Raw genomic sequence first — 26,107 nt, 5'->3', positions numbered from 1 at the left:
ATATACAGCAGCTATGTCACACTAGTATGTAATTAATTCTCTGTCAACATACATATTACTTATTTAGATGTATTTTTGCAGGCAAATATTTGTCTCCACAGCAAAAAGTACTTCAGTGTAATGCCCTTTTGGAAAAATGGAAACATGCAGGCTATGTGGCTGAAATATTTCCTTTTTAACCTATATGAGTATTAAAATTTATTTCTAGTTTAGTTTAAATGTGTTTACCAGGAGCACTTCAGTTTGCAAAAAAAAATATTTTAGCTGGTCAAAATAAATTAAATATTAAAAAGAAAAGATTCCTTTTGATTTTAAGGTAATTTTAAGATGTACTGAAGGATTTTATACCAAACTAAGAGACTGAATGCTTCCACTGCACTAAATAACTATCAATCACATGGACAAGCTAAGCAGACTTATTTCAAAAGATGTTCTGTGTTGATTCATTTAGTCCTATAAATTCAAAAGTTTCATGTGCTGAAATGTTTATAATTATTAACTATATTTAGATAAATTTAAACAAAATGTAATAGCATATTAGTGTCCTTCTGCAACTTTCTTTTACACTTTTTCATAGCAATCAAAATTTGACATCTGGTTATAGACAAAGAACAAGGGCAGCAGAAGACCAATGTTCTCCTATCAGTTTGTGCTTTGAATGTATGATGGTAATGAACTGAATTTACCAACTTATAATACAATTTTCATTTTATTTTAAACATATTTTTGCATATTATAAAAATATTGATCACAGTGAGCTTTACCAATTGTTATTGCTATAAAAATGAATGCAGAAACAATATTTTTAGTGGAAATAAATTATATAGTCATTCTTTTTTCTTTCTTTTTTTTTTAAATCACAAGAGAAGAACCTCAGGTGTTTGGTCATTGGCAGAAAACCAGTCTTTGAAAGAGGCATTTTACAGGTGAGCTCCAGTCTATTTCCGTGAAGTTATCCACATGGTTCAGGAACACAGACTTCTGTCTTTGTCACCCCGGCCCCATAGGGTCTCTCTGTTCATAGACAGTTCTAATGTGAAGACAGTTTTTCATGATAGAAAAATGATGAGCTGGAAAACAGGACAGTCTTAGTTCATATGTGGTCTTTTCCAATATGAAGGGACACAGCGACACACTTCTTCACTAAATGACAGTCCCTGCTCACAGTGCTTCAGTCGGTTGCATGGCCTTCTGTAACAACTAGGAAAACAAAAAAGGAAAACATTCATCAAAGACCAAGGCAATGAGTTCATTATGCTACTAATGTACTAATTTTTTTTGACTAAGTTTTATAAATTTAAACAAGAAAAAAAAGCTTACTATTTTTTTTCAAAAAGTCATTCATAGGTTGACAAATGTTTAAGTTTGTGCTTATGATCACAAAATTTTAGAGGAATGGAAAAGCCTTTAAAAACATGTCTTGCTTGCTGATGTAATAAATGGAAGGATGGGATATTGTAAGCATTAGTTCTTTTGAAGTGCCTTCTGCTTTGTGGATGAAAGTAACATAAGACAGAAATTATGAAAGTGAATATTTAAGGTCTGCTGATTTACTGTGATCATATAAGCATAGCAGAATTCACAAAAGTCTGGGACATGTATGGGACCCAGACTTCCAGGCAATTAAACCCAGCCATCTTGGCAGAACTGAGGTCCTCAGTGAACAGCCCACCCTCACTCTTATGTTTCTACTTGGCAGCTGGCTGCATGATGGTGGTTAACTCTCCTTTCTCCACCTGGGCTCCATGTGAAACAGATTAGCCCAAGGCAAAGGAGGAAGAGGGGAAATACTGACCTTGGGGGTCCCTCTTTTTCCAGCCTAGATTTCCAAATTCTAGTGGTGGTGAAAGAACAAATTACCAATCCGTCAATCTGCTGGCAGCCCTGCTGCTCAAATAAACTGCACTGTCTTTGAAGAACTTTTTGGAATAAGAGTATGCCTAATACGTGGAATGGGTACACAGGAAAAAAATGCAAGACAACTTGAGGTGGAAATCAAAAGGGCACTCTAAGAATATGTAGACACTTAATACTGAATTGCATCTCTTTTGTTGTAGAAAAGAAAGCATAGCTAGTTAACATTTTAAAACACTTCTAAAACCCAAATTCATAATCATAAAATCACTGATATTCTTTTACTACAAAGTGATACAATTCTCAATGACTAGTGAATTTTGCTGATTAAAGCTGTAGATAAAGAAAACATGCTCTGCCCTCCACACTTTTGGAATGCATATGCTCCATTTGCTACCACAAAATCTGGAACAGTACCCTTAGAAAGAAAAATGAGCATATGAAATAGTTGCAGTAAATAGAAAGTCATCAGAAAGGATGCATCCTATTTAGAGAAATATGATGATAGAAATCTTTTCTACAAAATTAATATAAGAAATCTGCAGGATAATATGATTGCTGGTTTTATAGACATAAAAACTGTAGGTTTTTTCCAATATGTACTAGACCCACTCAAGAAGGATTCAATATAAAATATAGTTTAATAAGGTTAAAAAAGTCTTAGTATCTATATTCTTCCAGGATAGTAGTGTAATTTCAAAATCTCTTTCTGGTAATTAAAGTAGAAATATGCAAGTAAAATTGGAATATAATTATTGCTTAACATAGTCTAAAGTGCCTTATAAAAGCCCCATAAGGCACTCTGCAACAATAAGAAAAGGAAAAATATGATCAGTGAGATACGTAGATTCATTGAAGCCTCTTATTGCTGTAACTAAAATGCTGGGGTAGACAGATCTTCAGAAATGTAAATTAAAATGAGAGCACAAAACTCTTTTATCTGTTGAAAAGGCCATTATCAACCCATATTTAAAGAATGAATAGAAAAAAAAAAAGAATCCAGTGAAAGCAATTAAAAACAAATGGTCTGAAAATGTAGTGGACAACCAGGAAAGCACAAACTGCATGTCAGACAAAGAGGTGAGCTTAAGAAAGAGGTAACAGAAAGGCCAGACTACAGAAAGACAAAATTATCCACTGGATCTGGCAACTAACAGGCTACTGGTGGCTTAAACATAACCTGAACACAGAGGGCGTTAATCAGACTGAATAAATGGGAGATGAAAGTGGTGAAAGCCAGGGCCACATGCTTAGCTTCTGAGAAGCGCTGAAGCATGCTCAGCATGGCTGTAAGATGCTGGTAAAATAGAAGGAACTGCAGAAGTTTCACAAATGAGGGAAAAGGAAGATAGAGTTGAAGATATTAACATTATGGAAGCAAGAAGGCAGGACTAACGTGGCAAGGCTGAAGGAATTTGGGAGAAAATGTCAAAAGTCTCAAGCCTGATTTAAACAGCAGTTCACCATGTTCTCTGAGACTAAAGAAGAATAAATTCATAGATTAACATTGTAAGTCCTTGAGTGCAGTAAGCTCATTTATTTTTTGATGAAGAAGAAAACAAAACCAAGGCTTAAGAAATGAGTCTTGAGTAACCATTAATAATATATTAATTCATTTCTCAAATTCTGTTAAATACTTAGTGTAAATATTTTCATTTCTGGATAAAATTCTACCCTAGATGGTACCATCGTATCCCTTATGTGTAGGTTGTTTTCTTTTTCTTTCTTTCTTTTTTATTTTTACTTTTTGGTACTTAAGTGACATATCTTTTTTAAAAAGATTTTTTTATTAGTGCATTATAGTTATACACATTAGTGGGCATTGTAATTACACACTCATACATGCACACAACATAATTTACATCAAAACTGACTACAGCTAGAATAGTTTGTTCTAAATTACATCTTACAGATTTCATAATCTCTGACAGGGGCAGGTCTGGATGGCCCAGATACATTTTTAAAAAATACTACACAAGTCCTCTGACTCATGTTAAACAACACTACCTTAGCCTCTGGGGCAAGGATTTAGTGTATTCTGAGCTTGGATCTGTTTTTGGTCCCCAACATAATGGTCTTCCTTTTTTGGGAGCAAAGTTGGTCCTATGAAAGTTTAGCATTGGTTAAAAAATATATATATTTTTTATTTTTAGTTGTAACTCTGCCAATATGTCTACCTAGAGGCCTGTTACCATTTCTGTCTTCAGTGAAACTTTTGTCCCCAATAAAGAATTACATTTTTTTTAACAGATTGAGTTGCTGTTGTGTATTCCTGGTTATCAAAAATAGTCATGTAGCTTTGGGATTTTGAATTGGTGAATATTCATGACATGTGGAAAAGCATCATACACACACTATGATCTCAATCACACAAAATGGGATGTTGTATCTGTCTACACAGGACCTGGAGGGATATGTCCAACTAAGCTGCTTTTGACTAGATAACTTTGTTCTTTGCTTGTGTTTTTATTTTTCCTGTAATGCACACATTAACTTAAAAAAATCTATCTAAACATTTTTTTAAAAATCATAATTTGTCTTCCAGACCTTATTGGCTTCATTCTTATAAACAAGTGCTAGCTTGGTTAGGAAAGGTGCTCTTGGTTGAGAACATGTTTCTAGTTAAGAGGAATTCATGCTGTTTATGAAGATCTCTTACCTGCACGTCTGATGTTGGAACTTCTTTCCTTTTAAGAGGCATTTCTGGGGATTTTCTGTACATTCACAGGCACATTTTCCAGGATTTAGGGGTTGATTTCTTGGGCAGGTTCTTTTACATACACACTGGCATGTGTTTTCATCAAATTCTCTGTTGGCCCCACATGAGCTGGGGAAAAGTTTGTTTTTACAGACGCACTGGCAGGAGTCTCTGTCTAGTTCTTTATGGGGTCCACAGCTGGCAGGCTGAAGCCCCCCTTTGCAGACACACTGACAAGTCTCTTCATCCAGCTCCTTGTTGGGCCCACAGATGTCATGGATTCCATCTGCTGAGTCTAGACAAACACAGGACATCTTCACTGTACCTTACTCAGTTCTGGGTGTGATGTGAAACAAGTGTATTTAAAAACGTTTTCCTTTTTATGGTTTTCATTAAAGGAATGTACACAAACATGGGCATGTTCCTTTACAAAGAAGCTAAAAATAATACTAATATGAAGTAGGAAGTGTCTTGTTTCATAGTCTCTTATTTCAAAGAATGATGATCTGAATATTGTACATGAGGTTTTAATACTAAAATGTGTTAATCAAAATATAGACCATATATGCACCAAAATAAGATTCTACTTACCATCTCCAGCATTTGAGGAAAAAATGAAATCTTGCTGAGCCAGGCATCTACAGATGTGATTATTCCATATATAATTTGTGGGGCAAGTCTTGTTGGTTGCTTGACACCTTTGGAAGAAAGAGGTAAGGGTAAGCAATAATCTAACCAGCTCATTGAAAGGATTATTGTATCTTTCTCACATATGTATTGCTAATCAAATACATGCTTATTAAAAAAGCTTTAAACTACATAAGAATATATAAAATGAAATTTGAATGTTTCCTCTCAAAAACTACCCCTAATGACATCTACTGTCAAATTCTAATACCAAAGGTGCTCATTGTTAGTTATGTAGTCTTAAATGCTTCCAAACTTTTATCTTTTTAAGACAGATACATTTATTTGCATAATCACATATTACTTTGGCTTCTGAAAAAGCATGATAAAATCTTTTATATCATTCTGAATTCTCCCTTTTGTCCCACTAAACAATATGAAATGGACATCTTTATATCATTTCATAAAGTCTTCTCCATTACTTTTAGTGGCTTCATAATAATCCATAAATAGGCGGCACTGTTATTTATTTAATTAATCTCTTAGGATAACTATTTAAGTTGTTTCCAGTTTGGGGCAATCTCAATGCTGCAGGATGTAATACCCACACCCATACTTGCTTACTGATTTACTTCTGAAGCAGAGATCTCCATGGGTGTAAAATTTCCCTTAATGCAAACCTTCAACTCTACATCCCACCAAAAAAGTATCCACGTTCATGTTTTGCTTTGTCATTGTTGTCCTGGTCCTCTGCTTCCTTCTGTCTTCCTTTTGTCCTACTCTTCCACCCACCTGCCCACCTGCCTGCCTTTCTTCCTTCCTTCCTTTCTCCCATCTTACTTTCTTCTCTCTTATCTTACTTCTTTGTTTTAATAAAATTATGAACATGTGGGCTTCAACCAAGTACACCAATCACTCCTTTGATGTTCCAGCTGTCCCACTGTTGGCTCATTGGGACCTCTGCAGGTAGGTGCCTGTACGACATGAGCCCTTCAGTTCCACAGGTCTGCTCTCTGGGATGAACAAATATTACAAGCTCATCTCACTTATTTTTTCCCCCATCCCTGTAATCAACCATTCCTTCAAGGATCTCTTATTATTTTTCTTTGGAAAATAGCATTTAGAGGCTATCCTTTGTGATTGGGTGTGACCAGTGCCATCAGATTACATTACTTTTAGATCTTTTCAGGGAGACAGAGCTAGAAAATGCAGATATGTTTCCAGAATGTTTCCCAAGTTAATGTTTATGCATTAGAAGGATTCTTGGCTTTTAACATTCTAACTTCAGAGTATATACAAACTTCTAACTACATTGTCATGAACATTGGTGTAGATACCAAGTGGAAACACTTATTTATCCTCTTGAATCTTTCATCTCAATACAAAGTCATAAACAACATGATGTCATGGGAGAATGTTGAGTTGCCCTGCAAGTTGGCAGAACACAAGGTCACATGTAGACCTCTTACAAAGTGCACCGAGTGTAAACAAGCACACTACATGCTTTGGATGTTGCTAGGAAAATGTGCACAGAGTCAGATTCCATGTGATTATAAGCCTTTCAAAAATAGATATCTCTTACAGCACAATACAAAGGAATGTTTGACGGAACTACTAAGCCAATCTGCCTTGTGTAACCTTGTCTTCCTTCTGTTTGAACACCACCTCTGAGGGTTTATCAAAGTTTTATTGTTCATCAGTCTCTACAGCAGCTCTAAGATACACAGAATCTCCATTCATTCCTCTCAATTTCTCTTTGCCTAAAACTGTCCCTTTGTCCTTCCTGCACACGGTCACCTACAACAAATGGCAATTGTTGCTTTAATCCTCACTGCCTACTCCCTTCTCCACTTTCATCAAGAGACATGTTTCCTTTGGTTTGGTAGTCTATAAGAGGGTGTTTTCTTGAATTTATTGCTATGTGGTCTTTGCCACACTACATCATAAATAGCTTCTCATATGGCATTCAAACAACATATGTAACTACCTACAAAGCAACTGTGTTTTAGTAACAGTCATAATTGCTGGGTGACTAGGAAACAACGTTTAAATATTTTAGATCCTACTGTGATAGTTTGTTACTTTTCCATAGATATCATTGTTTTTGTTGCTTAATAGAAAATCAGCACTGTTTGGAGTTAACTTACAATTTATTATAATTTTCCCATTTAAAATGATAAAAATGTACTTGCAATGCATGTTTTTGGGAACAGATTATTGATTTTAAGCAAGAGATTCTTATTCATATTTTTTGTGGGGAGGGAGAAAAGAGCTCAGTTTGTTATTTCTAAGTCAGATTCAATATGACTAGTATTTTAACTGTATTCCTTTTACTGATAAGTTCCATATAAATTCTGATTTATAACAATTGTCATATAAACATGTTTTCCATATCATGCATATATTATTTGACTTTTGTCTTTGATTTTAATTTCAAAACTGTAAGATATTTATGTGATTTCAGAGTTAAGACTATGAGAGAATATATACTGAGAAAAGTTCATATGCTCCATATCCCAAGCATGGGTTCCTTTGTCTTCACTATTTCTTTCTGAATAAGAAAATATAGTACGGATATATGTGTATTTTTGTCATTTTGTTACATATAAGATGATATTATGTATCTATTGTTTTAAATCAATCTCTCTCTTTTTACTTAACATTTCCTGGAGAATATTATACCTTCTTAAAAAATTCAGGCAGGAGCTGGGGATTGTGGCTCAGTGGTAGAGTCCTCACCTAGCATGTGTGAGGCACTGGGTTTTATCCTCAGCACCACATAAAAATAAATAAAATAAAGGTATTGTGTCCATCTACAACTAAAAATAAATAAATGAATAAATGAATGAATGAATGAATGAATAAATAAATAACTAAATAATTAAAATTTTCAGGTAATCCAAGGGCGAGTGTCTACTCATTACAGGATTTTGCCTTTATTTTCTGGGTTAATCGTGAACATATATTGTTTCAGATAAATTTAAAAGTACTTATCACTTTCCAAATGCAATATCAACGGTTTAATATGTATATTCTTTATCATCCTTCCATCAAATATGAAGCAACTTACAATTAGTTTTATAACAGTAATTCAATGAATTCTGGTGGCAAAAAAGGTCCTATCATTCTTCTATAGATGGTGGTAAAACAATTTTGGCCATATTGCCTCCGTGTTGACCTCTACATGGCTTAAATAACACCTGCTACACTGGCTTTGGGTGGGAACAATATTATGGTGGTGGCAGTAGCAAGACATTATTCATTTTGCCAATGCTTAATTTTATTGCCATTGCCTGAGGCAGTGTTTTTCCAGTTGTTGGTTGTAACCCATTTAGTGAATCATGAAATCAATTACATGAGTTGGGAAATACATTTTTATTGTAATAGAATAACATATAATAAAACACAAGCTACTAGATTTTATGTGGTAAGGACTTCTCTGAATTTTTTTTCAATTATACACAAACACACACACAAATATGCATTGTAAACACTACATACACACCCTCCCTGTCTTCCACATGTTGTGCATGTGTATTTGGCGCAAGATCAGATCCACTTATTTTTTAGTTGCATTCTTGAAAATTGAGAAAAGCACAGATCTAAGCGATTTAAGTGACAAAAAAAGTGACGAGAATCATCTCAGTTGCTAGCCTATGTGATATTAGTGAATAATGTGATTCTCTACTTCAGGAATATTTATTAATATGCCTGAGTTTAAATATGCATAATTTTTCCTAAATAATATTGAAAATAAAACAATTTCCTGTCTCATACACAGGAATAAATACCGAATTTCAATATCTTCAATAGCATAAATTCAAAAGCAAGAACTTTGTGTGTAGAAACAAATATAGGAATCTATTTCTGGAAATGTTATACTAACCAGCAAGATGTCTAGCTTTATGGTATTAGATAATGATTTCATGGGGTTATACTAGCTCTTTTGCTTTTGCATGTTCATGTTGAATAGAAATACAGACCTCAGAGCAACAATTTCAATTATAACTCAAACGTTTTTGGCAATACAAACTTTACATTACCACCTAATTATAGTTTGCTCAAAGGGAAATAAATATTTTAGTCACTAATAGTCTTAAAACTTAATTTGAATTTCTAGAAAAGTATGACTCTAGTGGCTTTGCCAAAAATGGGAAACTATTGCTCATCAATATTAACACATTTTAATGTTGAAATTGGAAACCCTGCTGGATTCTATTGAATTAAAGAAACATGTATTTACGTCAAATACATTTTCATAATTTTTAAATGAAGCTCTCTGCTTCAAGAGTAGCAAGTTCTTAGCATTTATGCTTCTCATGTTAAAAAAAAGGGAGTCAAAATTTTTAAAATATTACTTTTTCAAAATGAAAGGAAATGTTTTCACGGTGGGTAGAAGGTTAAGCACAATGTGCTTATCGCTAGTGTGCTTCAATCTCCAAAGAATTCTCATGCTATTGAAATTTCTATTCAGGAGGAATTATTAATATGTTTATACATATCAACATTTTTTATAAATAAATTGCTTTGTACATCATATTTATAAAAGCATACTGACTCAAAAATGCATTTTTGTTTGCAAAGCAAAGGGTTGCACAACTATTTGCAAAGTAGATCTATGCTGAAAATCAAGTTAACAAATAAACTTTTGTATTTCCTCCCTCTGAAATATGATTGTGATTTTTATGAAGGATAAGTTACTATTAGAAGTCTTATCTCAGTAATTATCTCAAAACTTCATTCAACTTTGGTTTGGTAGCTACTGATTTTGCTGATTAAAATCAGAGGACAAGAATTTAAGGATATATGTATTTCTCAACATGGAGAACAATGCATTCAATAATAAAGTCAATCTTATTTTGCCATCTATCTCTCTTTTGTTAGATCATTTTCTAAATGTTGGATAATAATTGCTAGTGTTTATCCTTTGAACCTTGCAGTAGACTATTTCTTGCATGCTATTTTTATGACTTTTATATTCTCTACTTTTGTCACTGGGGTTTTTAGATACTTGGAGATTCTCTGGCTCCCCAAATACACATCTAAGGAACAAAAATACACTACCACCTTTTGATTGGCACTGGTTAACACTGAGCTGGAACGTTACTCTTTTTGAAACAACTATAATCTTTGCAATATAGTGCCTTTTAAATGTTTTTTCCAACTTTGTTAAAGCACAATTGACAAACTGTATGTACTGAAGTGATGGTTTGACATGTATATACAGTGTGAAATGATGACCACAAATGAGGTCATTAATATACCTATCACCTTATATATTTGCCTTTTTATTTTGGGGGATGAGAATGATGAGATCTACTCCTTTAGCAAATTTTATTATCAATACATTATTATTACCTGTCATTATCATGTGGGTGATAACTGGCCTCTAGAGCTTATTTGTCTTATAGCTATTTCTAAGTTTGTACCTACTGGTTAATATCTCCTTATTTCCCCCATTCCCTGAACCCCGGTAACCACTCTTTAATTATTTTTTTCTCGAAAGGAAATAAGGTCTACTCTTTTAAATTCACATATAAACAATATCATGTAATATTGGTCTTTCTGTGTTGGCTTATTTGACAAAGCATTACATTATGTAATAGCATTAACAGGATGTGGCAAGATCTTCTTAATATTTCTAATTTAAAATATTAAATGCAAGTTAACTTATGTTAAACTACTTATTGATCTGTGTTACTAAATTGCTCCTTAACATACATCATTAGATCATCCAAATGAATGGTAACATAAATTTAATATGAATTTAACCTGTAACACGTAATGACTTCAATAAGAAAATGATTTCTCTGGATATGAACTGTGTTATTAATCAAGTACTTTCTATTGTGGTTCTTTTAATAATGTATTTTCATAAAAACCCAACAGATTAAAATTTTACTGACTGGGTGCACTATAATCCAGTTATGATCCTCAAGTAGCTATACTACCCTAAAGCTTATGAAATGTGGGATGTAATCCATTAACATTAATGAAACCATGTTTGAAAGCAGCTACTACTCTTGAGCTCTGATACCCTCCTTCAAAGCATCCTCACATCAATCTAATAGGATATTAAAAAGATGCTCTGTATTTCATCAAGAAAAAACACATATAGGGAACAACAGCTTTGTTCAAAATGTCTTTGAATTATTCTGTACATTTTGAATTTGTTATGCATGGCTTTTAAACACATACTGATTTGCTTATTTTTTTGCAATATTCATTATCAGTGAATAGAAAGTAGTTAAGCAAAAGTTGCCTTTAATTAGGGGCTCTAGGTTTAGTAGCTCGGTGGTAGAGCATGTGCTTCACATGCATGAAGTCCTGGGTTCAATCCCTAGCACCAAACCAAACCAAAGAACAACAACAAAAACCTTTTTGGTACTAGGCATAGAAATCAGAAATACATTAATCTTTTAGTTCTATATAAATAGTTAAAAATAAAAAGGTACATTTTAACAGAAATTTATCAAAATAAAATGCATATACTTTTCTTGACTTGCATTTAATTTTATTAATTCTAAGGAGCTTGTGCTTATATGTTTATGCTACTGTTAGCTGTGTATCATTAGTCTATGAACAGAAAAAATGGTGGACAGAGCTGGGCTTGTTTAGATTAAAAGGAAGAGATGGGGGTTAAGACTAATTATGAAAATTCTGTTTTTAGCAATTTCACTAGACTTAATAACTAAAATGTCTAATGAAAAAGTTACACTAGTTTTAAAACGTTGATTGATATATCTAATATTTTCCTTTTTGTATGATTCTAAATGACTGTTTTTAAGCAGGAACTTGGATACAAAACATGAGTCACTGTGGGGTCACCAATTTGTCAAGTACAGAACTGCCTGAGTTTTGAACTTGATGGCCACCAAAACTGGGGCATGGGAGAACAAGAAGAGCAGGACAAATATCAAAGCCTATATTTTTCTGCTATTTTTTTATTTGCTTAAATATATAAGGTTAAGAGAAGTATTATTTGGTTGAAACAAATAAATCTAGTAATTGCTCTATTATCAGCTTGTTAGTTTTTATTTCTGCATTTTAATTCAAGCTAACAGTTTTAGACCAGCAGAGTTGTCTTTACTACATCAAAGACATACCTCATGAAGAGGAAAACAAACCTGAAATGACAACAAAAAACATTAGAGGGCATCAGAGTGTTGACCTGACATTTAAATAACTGGTGGATTTCAGGAATATGGGCAGAGGAGAAATGAAGAGGTGAATGCAGGATTTTTACAATAGTGAAATGATTCTTTATGATACCTTGAGGGTGGATATACATTATTAGACATTTGTCCAAAATTTATAGAATGTATAACAAAATAAGAAACTTTAATGTGACCATATCAGTACTGGCTCATCAATAGTAAAAAAAACATACTAAACTAATGCAAGATGTCAATAAAAATGGTGAATATATTATTAGACCAATTCCAGCAGTCGTTTTCTAAATATTTTAGTAGACATTATTTTTTGAGCAGTTTCAGATTTATGGAAAAATTGAGTGGAAAGTACAGTGCACACCATTATAGACTGTGCACACCATTATAGATTCATTGCTCCCAGTTTCCCAGAACTTTGTTGTTCTTTCTCCAGTCTATCAGCAAGCCATAGGACTGTTGAGATCTTAATGATCATCTTTTGAAGGTAGAAACCAGACAAGCCAAAGGTAGGCACACTACATTGCAATTACAAAACAATATAATGCTTCAGGGTCTCAAATCTCTTGCATGAGTTCCACTGGTAAATCTATTTATATCAGAGGATTGATAAGTGTGAGACAATATTTACAAAAAGAGCTTTGTGGAAAAGAAGATGAACAGACACAAAGTAAGATTTCAAAACATAACTGCACATGAACTTAAGGATTTTAAATTTGCAATGAGGATATTTTAGGACCAGAATTAAATGCATATTACAAAGTGCTGGAAGTGAAATCGTTTCTGATCAACAGGAGTGGGGCCATCTCCTGATTTAGTTATGGCAGCTCTGTGCTTTGTACATTTGTGTTCTGATATGCCTCAGTAAATTAATGTTATCAAGCTATTCTGTTCATTTCTATTTTAAGAAAAACAACACTGTATCATCTTCAAATTGAAAGAATGGAAAATTGAAATGGGCAAAAGAAAACTCATGGATATTCAATCTTCTAAGCATTTGGAATGAGAACGCTTTACAGATTGACAGACACTGAACACTCAATTCCAAACCTAAGGTTGGCTATAAATCCACTCTAGTTCTGGGAAGAGAGATGCAACCTTATAAGAACAATGGTTTCCTTAAACCTCAGTCAGTATAACTTCTTATAAGCAAATATTTTTTACTTAAAATTTTAGTAAATAGTGTGCACATTGTTATAAGAAAATGAAAATCAGTAAACAAAACCACAAATTAACCTTCAGGACAGATTTACCCATTTTCCTCATCTTTCTTCACCCCTTCCTTTTCTCTTTCTCACCAATACGACTCTTCCCTAGAGACAGACCTAATTCATTATCAAGTTGAAATAACATATCTTCTGTTTTTATATCAGTAAGTTGGATTGTTAAAAACAATCCAAGACACTGTAGCTGTGCTGAAACTTGTCTTGTCTCTCCTCCACCTGCAAAACTTCCTAAGCTACCAAATCCTCTGCAAAAAAAGTTAAATTTCCCAGGCTGGTGCTCAAAGCTTCAGAAACATAGTCTTAGCCTTTTAAAATTTAACGCCCTTTTGATTTTGCACTTTAAAACTCAATTATATTATGCTATCCTGTTAATTGTCCTTAGAATGTATTGTTTTCTTATGTTTTTAGTCACATTGTCCATGCTAACCAATGAACCCATTAATAAATTTACCATCATTAGTTTCAAGGCACTTGTCTCCTATTCTTATGTGATATGTCTATCTGTCTATTGTTCCCTCTCTCCTTTGACTGCACTCTTTTAATGTGCAGCAGACAGACTTCTATACAGTATATTCTCATATCAAAAATAAATAAATAAATAAATACTATTCAGTTAATGGAATATTAATAGCCACCAAATGAACAAACTAGATCTACAAATAGCAATATGATTACATCTCCAAAACATAATGTCAAGAGAAGAAAAACAATGGAGATATTTTAGCATATAATTTGGAACATTCAGGTCCCTATTGTATAATCTCTTGTGTTAAGATAATTCACTCCTCTGTCATAAACACAGAAAAGAAAGAAGGAGTGTAACATTATTTCAGTTTAGGGGTGACTTCTGGGAATAGATGAATGATGACTTGGGGTTTGGGTTATATGTTAAATAAATATGAGGAAATATTTCTCTTTTAAAAAGTTTTATTCTAATTTATTACATATGTAGAATGCATTACAATTCATATTATACATATAGGGCACATAAATATGATGAAATATTTCTTTAAAATTTCAACTTGGGATGTAACGATGCTTTTTTTTTTTGTCTTTTTGTACTTTCCTATGTGTTCATTTTTTTTTAATTTGAAGAAGTTAAAAATGCAGTAATGACCAAATCTCCCCTAAAAGTGGATTATATGTAAAAAAAAATTAGTTTGAATCTCTGCTACTTTTTTAGTTGTGTGTTGTTGGGGGATATTTACTTTCTCCCTCAGATACAGTTAATTATGTAATAGGAATAAATAGAAATTTATCTCTACCACTCTACTTTGCCTCTTTCCCAAAATGCGTCCTTCCTCTCTGAACCTAGTGTTGTGGGTTATTAATAAGCAAACATCATCTGCATTTCATGCCCTTCAACTAATGGAGATGGTCCTTGTCCTTCTTGAACTTTCTGAATATCTGACCCCTCTCACCACTTCCTCCTTCATGGATAGTCTAGCTTTTTTGCCTCAATTGGCTTTCATAGGATCTTCTTTCCCAGTCTTTATCCTGTCTGCTCTTTCTCAGTCTCCTATCACTCTTTCTCAGTCTCCTGCATAGAACACTGCTTCTATTTCTTAAATATTGATTTTCTCATAGCTTCCTCTGCTGCTGTTCCTCTTTTCTTAATTCCTCTATTCCCCTCTACCATTCAGATTTCTTACAGATATTGCAAGCACTCAAACTATGCATTTAACAACTTAATTATTTTTTTCAAACTGTTTTTTCCTACTGCTACTGGTGAGTTGTATTCCCTATTATTTTGAATGTCACCTATATGGTTTCATCCTCAGCTTATGCCCTCTGAGTACCCCCCACATGTAGCTCCTAAGTCACAGGCTCTCTTACATTTGAAATGTCTTTTGCATCCTCAATCCAACTGGCTAGGCCCATGTCTTTATTACTTCTCTCTTGTATTATTTAAAGTTTCTTCACTAATTTTCCTATTTCCTGTTTCCCTCTAATCTACATATCACACTGCTAGTAGGTTGTCCTCTTTCAAATAGTAAAGTGCAGATTCCACACTCTGACATGTATTTTTTAGCAGTTCTCACAAGACTTAAAGGAAAGGCATGCCCTCAGAGTGGCATATATGATCGTGAAGACCTCTTTACACTCAGGTACATCTTCTCTCTCTCATTTTACTATGGTAGCAAATCCAGCATGCTTCCTTTACCTCACTCATTTCAGTTGTATGTTTATATGGCTGAGTTGTGTGTGGGATTCCCTAGTGGTCATCTTACCTTTCTATTTTCCATTTCTACAGTCTTGCACACCATTATCCTCCAGCAGGCTCACAAACATTGAATGACTGAATGAAACACAGCCTAGGGTTTTACACACTGATTATGCTAGAAATATTTGTGTGTTTGTACTCTGGTACATGAGTTCTGTTAGCTAATAAATTGCATTATTCATTTTTCAAGACCCAACAGTTCCTAGTACAATGTTAGAAGGATGGAAGACTTAACATAAATATCTAATGAACAAATGAATACTACTTCTATTAAGTAGAAAAATTCAGGATATTACTGCTTAATTACACATGGCTCCCTCTTACAAGGAGAGTCTGTGTGGAAGGGGCCATGGAAATACATGGACTTCTATTCAAAGAAAAACACGAGGAAAGAATTGGAAAGAGAATTACCTGTGAGAATCTCCATATGAATATTAATATATATGTGTATAATGTTATATATAATATTTGTAATTATATGCAGTTTTATAGGTGAATAAAGTTTAGTCACAAAAAGGGTTATAGAACTTATTAAAATCTGAAGATCTAGTAATCCAAGAATGAATTATCCAAACAGGGAGTTGCTACAGTATCTATGCACTTAAAATGTGCTCTGTGGTGTGTATCATGCATGAAGCCACTGCCAGGACTTATATGAACATGAGACAATATGTGGAAGAAGCCTGGTGCTTACCAATATTTGGCAAAATACAATAGTTATAACATAAATATAATACTTATCATCCCCCTTTGACTGGGAGTGCTCTGAAATTAGAGGCAGCCCAACACATCTTAGTTTTCTCACAGTAGCTAGTATATTTGTCTATTTCAGTGACTCTACAAATATATGATTAACTAATTTTATGAATGATTATTTTAATTATATAATTTTGCTTCATAAATAATGCAAAACAAAAGGTGTGCTACTCATTTAATTTCATAATAATGCAATTAATATTCCATACACTTGAAAAGGCATGTTTTGTCTTCCTCCTGACAACGGCTGGTAAGAGCAAAGGATGTTGCAGAACTAGGACTCTGTCTATACAGCATGGAATTTCAAACACTACAGAAGGGACTTCTGGGAAACCCTACACACACCAAAGGAATCCCGAGTCTTAAAGATTTGACTTAATGTCTTAAATATGTTTGATATGAAGATTTTACAAAATCTATAATGTAAACCTAAATTAATTTCAAAATTATAGTTAATAAAAGGAGACTTTTGCTGGGTGCAGTGGTGCATGCCTGTGATCCCAGCATCTCAGGAGGCTGAGGCAGGAAGACTGCAAATTTAAAGTCAGCCTCAGCAGCTTAGCAAAGCCCTAACCAACTTAATGAGACCCTGTCTCAAAGTAAAATAAAAAGGGCTTGGGATGTTCCTCAGTGGTTAAGCAACCCTGGGTTCCATCCCTGGTCCCAAAAGCGGGGGAGGGGGGAGTTTCTCTTGGTTTTTAAAAATCAAATTTATTTTTGATAAATAATTCTCACATATTAAAATGCTCCAATTTTAATTTCACAGTTTAATTAAATTCATGTAGCCATATAACAATGGTCGCAATCAAAATACAGAACACTTCTATCAGCCCTCAATGTTCCTTGCACCTTCTAGTCATACCCACTATCCTAGTCATACCCACTGAATTTCTGTCAACCTAGATTATATTTGTCTTTTCTAGCATTTCATGTAATTTAAATCACATAGCATATACTCCTTTTAGTCTATCTTATTTCACTAAATTTCATATATAATTGAGGTCCATATTATGCATGTCAACAGTTCATTCTTTTTTATTGCTTAGCAATGTTCTACTATATGGATATACTGTAATTTGTTTATCTATTCATTTTTATAGACATTTGGGTTACTCCTTATTACTGAAAATAAAGATATGTGTACAATTTATTGTGTGGCTTTTCTTCTTAACTCTTAACCAAGGTTAGGATTTTATAGACAGCTATTATATACTCATTGTAAATACATTATTATGGTGCTTTTTAAAAATTAAATTGTGGGCTACAGTTCACAATTGAATGAGGGCACTATTTTAAAAAAGTGAAACAAGAAAAAAATATTTGGATGAATTATGGGTAATAAAGCAGACACTCATAATGAGAGTAGAATCCCTAGGGATAAAAATCAGGAGTAGGGGGAATGGAAATCTTGAGATTACAATGAATTTTGGTCTCCCCAAACTATTCTTTAGTATTTAATTTACATTAGATTTCATTGGCTATTGCATAAGTAGTATTGGCATTGCAATACAGATACCCAAGTGTATGGGGAGAAAACTGCAAAATAATGGTAAATAGATGACTGTTGTTGGAGAACTTTCTCTTGACCAACTACACAATCCCAAAGCTGTACAGTGGGAAGTACCTATGTGTGCCACTGTCTGCCATTGGCTGCTTTGTGGGTATTGCTTGTGCTTAGTCCTTTGTGCCTTCAAGTGTGCCTTGAATTTGGAAGTCAAAACAGTTCATATTTTATTATTAATTCTACAAAGTTATGCACACTATCATTAGAAAAAGTTTGACAATATCTAAGTTAATGTCCACCAGCTAAGTTAGTTGTTTTCTCAGATCAAGCAAAATTAAAAATTAAGTTCACTAGAATGCTTTTTAAAGAGTAATTAGTTTTAAGATTATTTCACTTCTAGAAAATTAATGATTTTAAATATTTTTAAAATTGTATTTGTATTATATATTCATATCATTTGCTACTTTGCACATGTAATTTGATATGAGCTTAATGTTTCTTAGTAAATTAGTTATGAAGTTACACAAGCTATTAATAGATTTGAAAATTCTAATTTAACTTTTAGCTGAAGATTTTTATTTTGCCATTTTAAATTTACACTGAATCAAAAGTAAGTTTGATACTTCCTTCTTATGTATAAAACACAGATATCATACAGTACATAAAGAGATATATAGTATTTCTGTGGTATTAAAAATTTAATGGTAGAACTATAGGAACAAATTCTAAAAAATTCAAAAAAACATCAAAAAAGAATCCTGAGGGGCTCATTATGAAAAAGGTTGAGCAATATCACAATAAGGGAAAATAATTTCAAACAATGTAATTTTATATTTATGTAACTAACTACATGTACAATTATATAGTTATCTATTTTAAAACATTATATGCTATATATGTTACATACATATAAACTACTTGTTTGCATATGTATATATTTATAAACATGTACATATTTATCTACATACTTGTAATATTACACGTATTTCTTACTGTAGGTGGTGCTAAACACACACACACACACACACAAACACACACACGAAAACACAGGAACCAGGAGATAAATCAGACCTGGATCATAATGATTACAATAAATCTGCTCTTTATGACTGCCATTTGGATGCCAGACACTACGCTAAGCACTACATAAGCATTCAGTATTTCACTCAATCCTCGCTACATTTTACATCAACAATCTGGAGTTCAGAGATATGAAAAACCTACCAGTCATCAAAAGCCAATTAGTGGCAGACCTGATTTCTGATTTCTATCTGGCTTACTCTAGAGTCTTCTTGCTAAAACTTTCTGTCTCTTCTTGACCTCAAATAGTGCCTAGCATAGTAGTTATATGAATAAATGATGATGAAAGCATGAGTAACACTTGCTCAATGTTTAAAATGAATATAGACAAATACGTTTTTTTTCAACTAACAAGCATTTATTGGTCAATATAGAACACTGTTAATTTCACAGCTTTGGAGGGTGCTGCCTGTTTCATCTGTCAAATAAGATGATACTACTGACTTCACAGATAATTTTTGAGAGATCATGTATGTAAAGGTCTCAGAACACTGCCATGACTCAGTTATTCCTGAGTATTAATTATCAGGTTATTAGTGGGACATAAACCTACCTGAAAGGTTCTCACAATCCAGTTTCCCATGCAACATTCATAGACCCTGATACAGTCATGTGAGGACAAAGTAAATCCAGTAATTGCTATGGGTATTCAAGAAGCAAAGGTGGCTGCGGTATTTTGATGAGACAAATGAAGGAGAAAAGACCTTGACCTGAACTCTGCAAAACAGATTGGGCTTTGGAAAGGCAGAAAAGAAAGGGGGCTCATTTGAAGCCAGGGCCAGAATAGAAACAAGATACAGAGCAGGAAATGAGCTTGGTATTCAGGGAATCGGACTTTGTGAAACACAGACTTGGTGAATAACAGAAGACAAAATGAGGAGGAAAGGCCTTTAGCAGGAAAGGATGGTGCAAAATTTGTGTTCAGTTCTTTGAGTAGTGGACAATCACTGTTTCTGGTCAGATGAATGAAACAATGCCTTTAAAAGTTTACTTATGGTATCATATAAGAACGGGAGAAAGTCTTGGTACTAAAAACTGGTAACAACACTGCTGCATTAAATTAGACATACACGCAGAAGAAAGTGGATGCAGGATGAAAGCAATGAAAATGATATATGTTTCCCTTCAAATAATCAATCATGTTTGGAGGGATAAAAGTAGTCACTAATGACAAGAGTGTATTTCAAGGCCTCAATGAATATGAGAGAGAACAGTGCTATGAATAACAGAGAAATAAAAGGAATTTAATAAATCTTTTTTTTTTGTACATGCAGCTCATATAACTATACAGCAATATAAGGTAAGTTTAGATAAAGTTATAGAAGTCAAGAACATGGCCAGAGCTTCAAATGCAACTTTGGAAAACATGAGCACAAAGATAAAGGCCCAAGCTCTCAGAATGAATGAGCTGTCAAGGGAAATAGGGCCAAGACAATTAAACAGAAGTCTTAGGATTTCAAGGATGAAATCACAATAAAACATCTGCTTTAGTTCAGGTGGTAGTGGTTCCTGCTTGTATCAGCATGAATTTATTCACAAATATAAGATCTAAAAGATCTATAAGATCTTTTCTTACATGTCAAGGAGGACAAATATCTGTCAATCAAATGAGGCTATCCTAAATTGTCCCTAGACAGGGCCTCTTATCTGGCACACTAAGAACTGAAAAGAGATTCAGTGGGGAAGATTCCTCTTAGCATATTATGATTGCTAATGAGTCACCTATGGTGCAAGGTTTTCTGAGGTTATTTGTAATATATATGTTTGTCCATTGATTTACTTATCCTTTTGTTACTAATGTCAGAAATATGTAAGTTTTATTTATATGAATGTTCCCCATGCACTGGAAATTCCTAAAGAACAAACAGCCACATTCATATTTTGGGGTGGAGAGTTTCTAGGTTTCAAATGGCAGTGCATATTGATTCAACATAAACTATTCACAGAGTCAGGAGTGATGCTCTATCCAGATCCTTCTGCATGATGAAATACTGCTATTTGCCAAATTTAAAAATAAGATAGAAGCTAACTTGAATAATAAATAATAGTGTGAATGTTAATTTGAACAATATGATGAAAAAATTCTTTCAATTAATCCAGCACTACTTCAGTCAATCTTTTCTGGAGTAAGAAATTGGAATTACATATTTCAATTAAATTATAACTATATATAAGAAATTATAAGAAAGGTAACTGAATGCAAATAGATGTTCACTTATTTTTTTATAATTATCCTTTGCTTTGGACGTAAGTTTTATCAGGGATTAAATGATTTGAATTTTAACATCATTTATGAATTAGTGCATTTGATTTCATTAAATCAGTTCAGCTACCTTACTCCTAGAATGAACAATTGTGGGATGCATGTTACTCTATGGAACGATTTCTTTATATTGTGAACTATTTTGCCTATAAAATGAGATTCCCTGTTTCTATTTAATTTTATTTTCAGAGCATAATATAGAAAATTTTGTCTTTGTTTTGTATTTGATGCAGAGTATAGCAAATTTCACAAAACTTCTTTTAATAAACTTGTGTTCACTTAAAAATAATTTTATATTAGTAGAGGATGCAAAAAATAGATTTAATTCATACTCACTGTGGTAATGTTGCTGGCAGGGAACGTCTAATAATTGAGTGAACTTGTCTGTAAACATCCAGTTTAGACATGCATCGGCAGGAAGTGTGATTGGCAAAACTGATTGTTACTGGTTTGGGGCCTTGAGAGAGAGGCACTGTAATTTCAAACAACTACAAAGAAGGGACAAAAAGAAGAAAAAATTATATAGATTGCTATAAAGCACTTTTATGGTAAATGTTGGTGTCCAAAAAAAAGAGTGAGATTAGCTCTTTATGATTAGGTGGTACTGCATAACATGCAGGACACCACTGCTTTTTTATGATTACAAAGTACAAACTGTTTTGCTCCTAAAAAGTATCTTTTATCAGAATAATAAGTAGTTTATAGGTTTATCTCATGTTACTACTAGTTATGAAGCATATTAGAATTATGATAACCAATTAATGATTATAAAGCAGAGATGTGACAGACCAATGAATGTGTTCAAGGAAAAAAAATTATTCCAGAATCCAAGATTATTCAATATCCAAGTTCAAAATATTCTAGGGATTTTAAAAAATGGCACAAATCATCTTTAGTAAATACCTTTGTGATTTAAGAGCAAAGTTATTGGCCACACTACCTAGAAATGCCTGGCTAAGTCCTATTTTATGTAAACTGAACACACAGACATAAACTATATAGATGTAAAATTAATTTTCATTCCATATTAAATTTCTCCCTCCAAGTAGATTTGCGTGTCTCAGATCTCTTATTGAATTTATTACGTTTAAAAGAAAAACAAGCACATTTATTATTAAATAAAGCTGTGTTTCTGAAATCTTGACAAAGGTCTTATGAAAATCAGCTTACAATAAGGTAAGGAATTTATATGATTCCAGATTAGAGTCTTAAAGTTCAGTCTTATTCATAGGAACATCACTTGTTCTCCAAAGAAGAAAGAATTCTAACAACAAAAACACCCCAAAGTTTTTAAGTGAACACACTAATTATTAAGTAAAACTAGTAGACTTAAGTTTCTAAGATTCTGAAATTCTAAATCATTATCAGTAAAAAATGGTAAAAGGGAAATCTTGTCCATAAATGCTTGAGGAGATCAATTTGGAGTAATGTAAGGATAGTTAAGCCAGGTATTATTTGGTGCCTCAATGGCAGTCTGAGCAGTGCTAAACAGGGGATATATACTGAAGGGGTCTTGAAACTTGGCTCCTTGCTATAATTTCATACTATCAGTTGAGGATCATTGAAAATACTGAAGGGACAGAACTGGTTATTGATTTTGTCCACACCAGTAGGGAGACTTTTTAAAAGAATATGACATGAGGAAAGACTCATTTGCTACAACATGGATGGAATGGAGATCATGTTAAGGGAAATAAGCTAAGCAGAAGGACAAGTACCAAACGATTCCACATATCTGTGGAATATAAAATAGCTGAGCTCATTGATTACCAGAGACTGGGGAGGATAGGGGAGAGGGAGGAATAGGGAAAAGCCCATCAATGGGATTAAGTTACAGTTAGGTAGGAGCAACAAGTCATGGCGTGACATGGCATAGTGAAGTGACTATAGATAGTGGCAGTGTATTGCTTATCTCAAAAAGCTAGACAGGGAGTTTTGAATGTTTTTGCCATAAAGAAATGATAAATGAGGAGATAGACAGTTTAACATGATTACACAATGTGTACTTGTATTAAAACATAACATGGTACAGCATTCATATGTGCAACTTTTGTTTTTACATACCATTTAAAAAAAAGTATAATATGGGGCTGAGGTTGTGGCTCAGTGGTAGGCGCTTGCCTAGCATGTGTGAAGCACTGGGTTTGATCTCCAGCACTACATAAAAAAATATACTAAATAAAGGTGTGGTGTACATTTATAACTAAAAAAAGTTTTAAAAATAAATATAATAAGTGGAAATACCTAAATCTTAAAAAGCACCACATTTTATTCATTTGAATTGTATTCATTACATATTCATTAAAAAATTCAATGACTTTATAAGCATAAGGACAACAGGTTTCAGGAGAAATTGGCACAGGGTTATACACAGGCAGGGTACTTTTATTAGCTCCCATACTTATAAATTTTTGAATTTGGAAAAGTGATTCAACTTTTTTCTGCTGTATTTTCCCTTAATAATCAGTAAACCAAGGATAACAATCCTGATGCATTACTTCATGGGATTATTATAAAGACTGTATAACCTAATGTATATGAATGCAATGTGTATATTGTTTGCTATAAAGATGAGAGTTGTTATTATTAACACAAATTCTCAAGATTCTATGCATTTTCCAGAATACTGTCTATAATACACATATAGTCTCAATATATGACTGCAATCTATGCAAGAATTATGATTTTGATCAGTTTGTTCTAAAATAACATTTGTTCATGCGGTTTGGATGAAACCTTTTATTGGTGAAATGATGCAATGGCAGAAATCTTTTGCACTAAAAATAACTATTTTATGAGAAGGAACTCTGGAGGAATTATATAAACTGCAATTTTTCTATGTCTTAGGACATCTATAGAACTACATTAAGAACTAGTACTATAATAGATATATAAAGCAACTTATAAGAAATTTCTAATATACTTATAAACTTGATATTTTTTCTTTCTTTTTTTTTTTTTTTTTTTTTTGCAGGGCTAGGAATTTAACTCAGGGCCTTGTACATGCTAGGCAAACATTCTAACACCAAGCCACATTCCAAGCCCTTAACTTTTGTATTCACATGATTTATGATTTGCATTATTTATGCCTTGAAATAGTGTAAATGGCAGGAAGGTGTGCAGGTTGGCAAATAAAACCCCAAGGATTTGTCTACTAGGCAGTTAGATATATGTGTCTAGAGCTATAGGAGAGGCATGTAAGTGTCATAAACATTGTTAACTGAAGTCTTGGACATTGGTGAAACTACTTAGTGAATCTTTGGAATGAAAAGTGTCTAAGAATAGAAACCTGGGGCAGAGGAGCATTTAAAGGTTGAGAAGAGGCAAATGAACTGGTAAATATGTATGGGAGAGAACATGGAAGAGCAGGTTGGGTGCTGTTAAAGATACGGAAGGCAAAAAAGAGAGAGGAGGGCTTCAAAAAGGCATCACAGGGTCAGCTGCCTCTGGGAAACCAAATATATAAAAAGCTGAATGGAGACAGGTCCCAGAAGTGGCCCTGAGGGTTGTGGCTGGGCCAAGAGTGCAGGAGAGGAGTGGCAGTGGGAAAGGAGGGATAAGGAGGGAGGCCCCATATGATGGGAGGGAAAGGGCTTAGATGGCTCAGACAATGAGGAACAGTTTTGCTTACAAGAATTCTTGCAATCACTGCAAGATCTGGCATTGTCTCCTGTGACAGAAGACCATGCAGGGCCTGAGAGTGAAGGATAAGGCATCATTTGAGATAACAGTGACTGCAGAAGAGTTGATGTTTTCCTATCCCTAACCCTGACAGCATTACTTCTGCTCCCGGGGATATCTCCCATTCTCAGTTCTACCCTGGCCTGTTTTCCAAAGAGGAAAGAGGTCACGATGAGTAGTATCAGTGATCATGGGTAAACATCATCCATTATAGTGTGGATAACGTCTACAATTGGGATCTTCCCACAAGTATCAAGTATGTATGTAGGAACAAGAGCTTTGAAGAATGTTCTAGTGAGATGGAAAACAGTTAGCTGTATATCAAGAAAACATATTCCTGGAAACATAAGGCTGTCCTTCGCTTTTAAGGGTTGGAAGAGATTATATTGGTGAATTCACTGAAAAAAAGGATACAGAGAGAGATAAAGAGGAATTAAAAAGAAATCACTATTCAGAGGTTAAGTTGAAGGGCTTTTATAAGCTTAAAACTATAATACAGTTTGAGAGAAAAATTTACTTGTAGGCTAATTAAAATTAGGGAAAACGGTCTTAATTACTAATGTCTAACCTCTTATTTGGCTCTACACAGACAATTGTCCAACTCAGTTAATTTCATCCAAATGAATAAATAGGCTGCCAAATTAAAATAACAATCTTTTTTTTGTGTGTGTGTGTTGAAACATCCTCTGTCCTCAAGTTCTGACCTGAGTTTTTCAAGCTATCTTTTCAATTCTCAGTTTAATTATGTCAGTGTGGAAAAAAATTAAGGGTCCAGAGAAAGATGCCTTTGACTAATATGAAAAGTGGAAATATTCCTGATAATTGAGTTTTGTTCATCTATTTACTTCAAAAGATTGTAAAAACATGAACTTAGAGTACAACATATGTGTGTACCATAAGACATAACGGTGCCTATGCTAGTTGCTAGATACTCAAGGAGTCACTTAATTTCCCAATTTTTGTTCTTCCCTGGTCTCGTTTGTGTAATTGACTGACTTTTTTTTTCACCATTGAATTTTTTTTTG

At 33.6% G+C, this 26,107-nt stretch overlaps 1 protein-coding gene across 1 annotated transcript in view; it reads right to left on the bottom strand.

Moving 5' to 3' along the window:
- Positions 1-690: 690 nt before the first annotated feature.
- Vegfc (vascular endothelial growth factor C) overlaps positions 691-26,107 on the bottom strand; it is a 121,489-nt gene continuing 96,072 nt past the window's right edge. Inside the window, exons 4-7 of the mRNA XM_015486194.2 lie at positions 21,738-21,889; positions 5,144-5,250; positions 4,514-4,847; positions 691-1,200 (exon numbers count right to left, since the gene is read on the bottom strand). Coding sequence (XP_015341680.1) covers positions 1,089-1,200; positions 4,514-4,847; positions 5,144-5,250; positions 21,738-21,889 — 705 coding nt within the window. The 3' untranslated portion in view covers positions 691-1,088. The remainder of the gene's footprint in view (positions 1,201-4,513; positions 4,848-5,143; positions 5,251-21,737; positions 21,890-26,107) is intronic.

Source organism: Marmota marmota, unplaced genomic scaffold (genome assembly GCF_001458135.2).
Source record: "Marmota marmota marmota unplaced genomic scaffold, marMar, whole genome shotgun sequence".
NCBI lineage: Eukaryota > Metazoa > Chordata > Mammalia > Rodentia > Sciuridae > Marmota > Marmota marmota.
The sequence above is the reverse complement of the archived record's forward strand: the minus strand, read 5'-3'. Positions and strand labels throughout refer to the sequence as shown.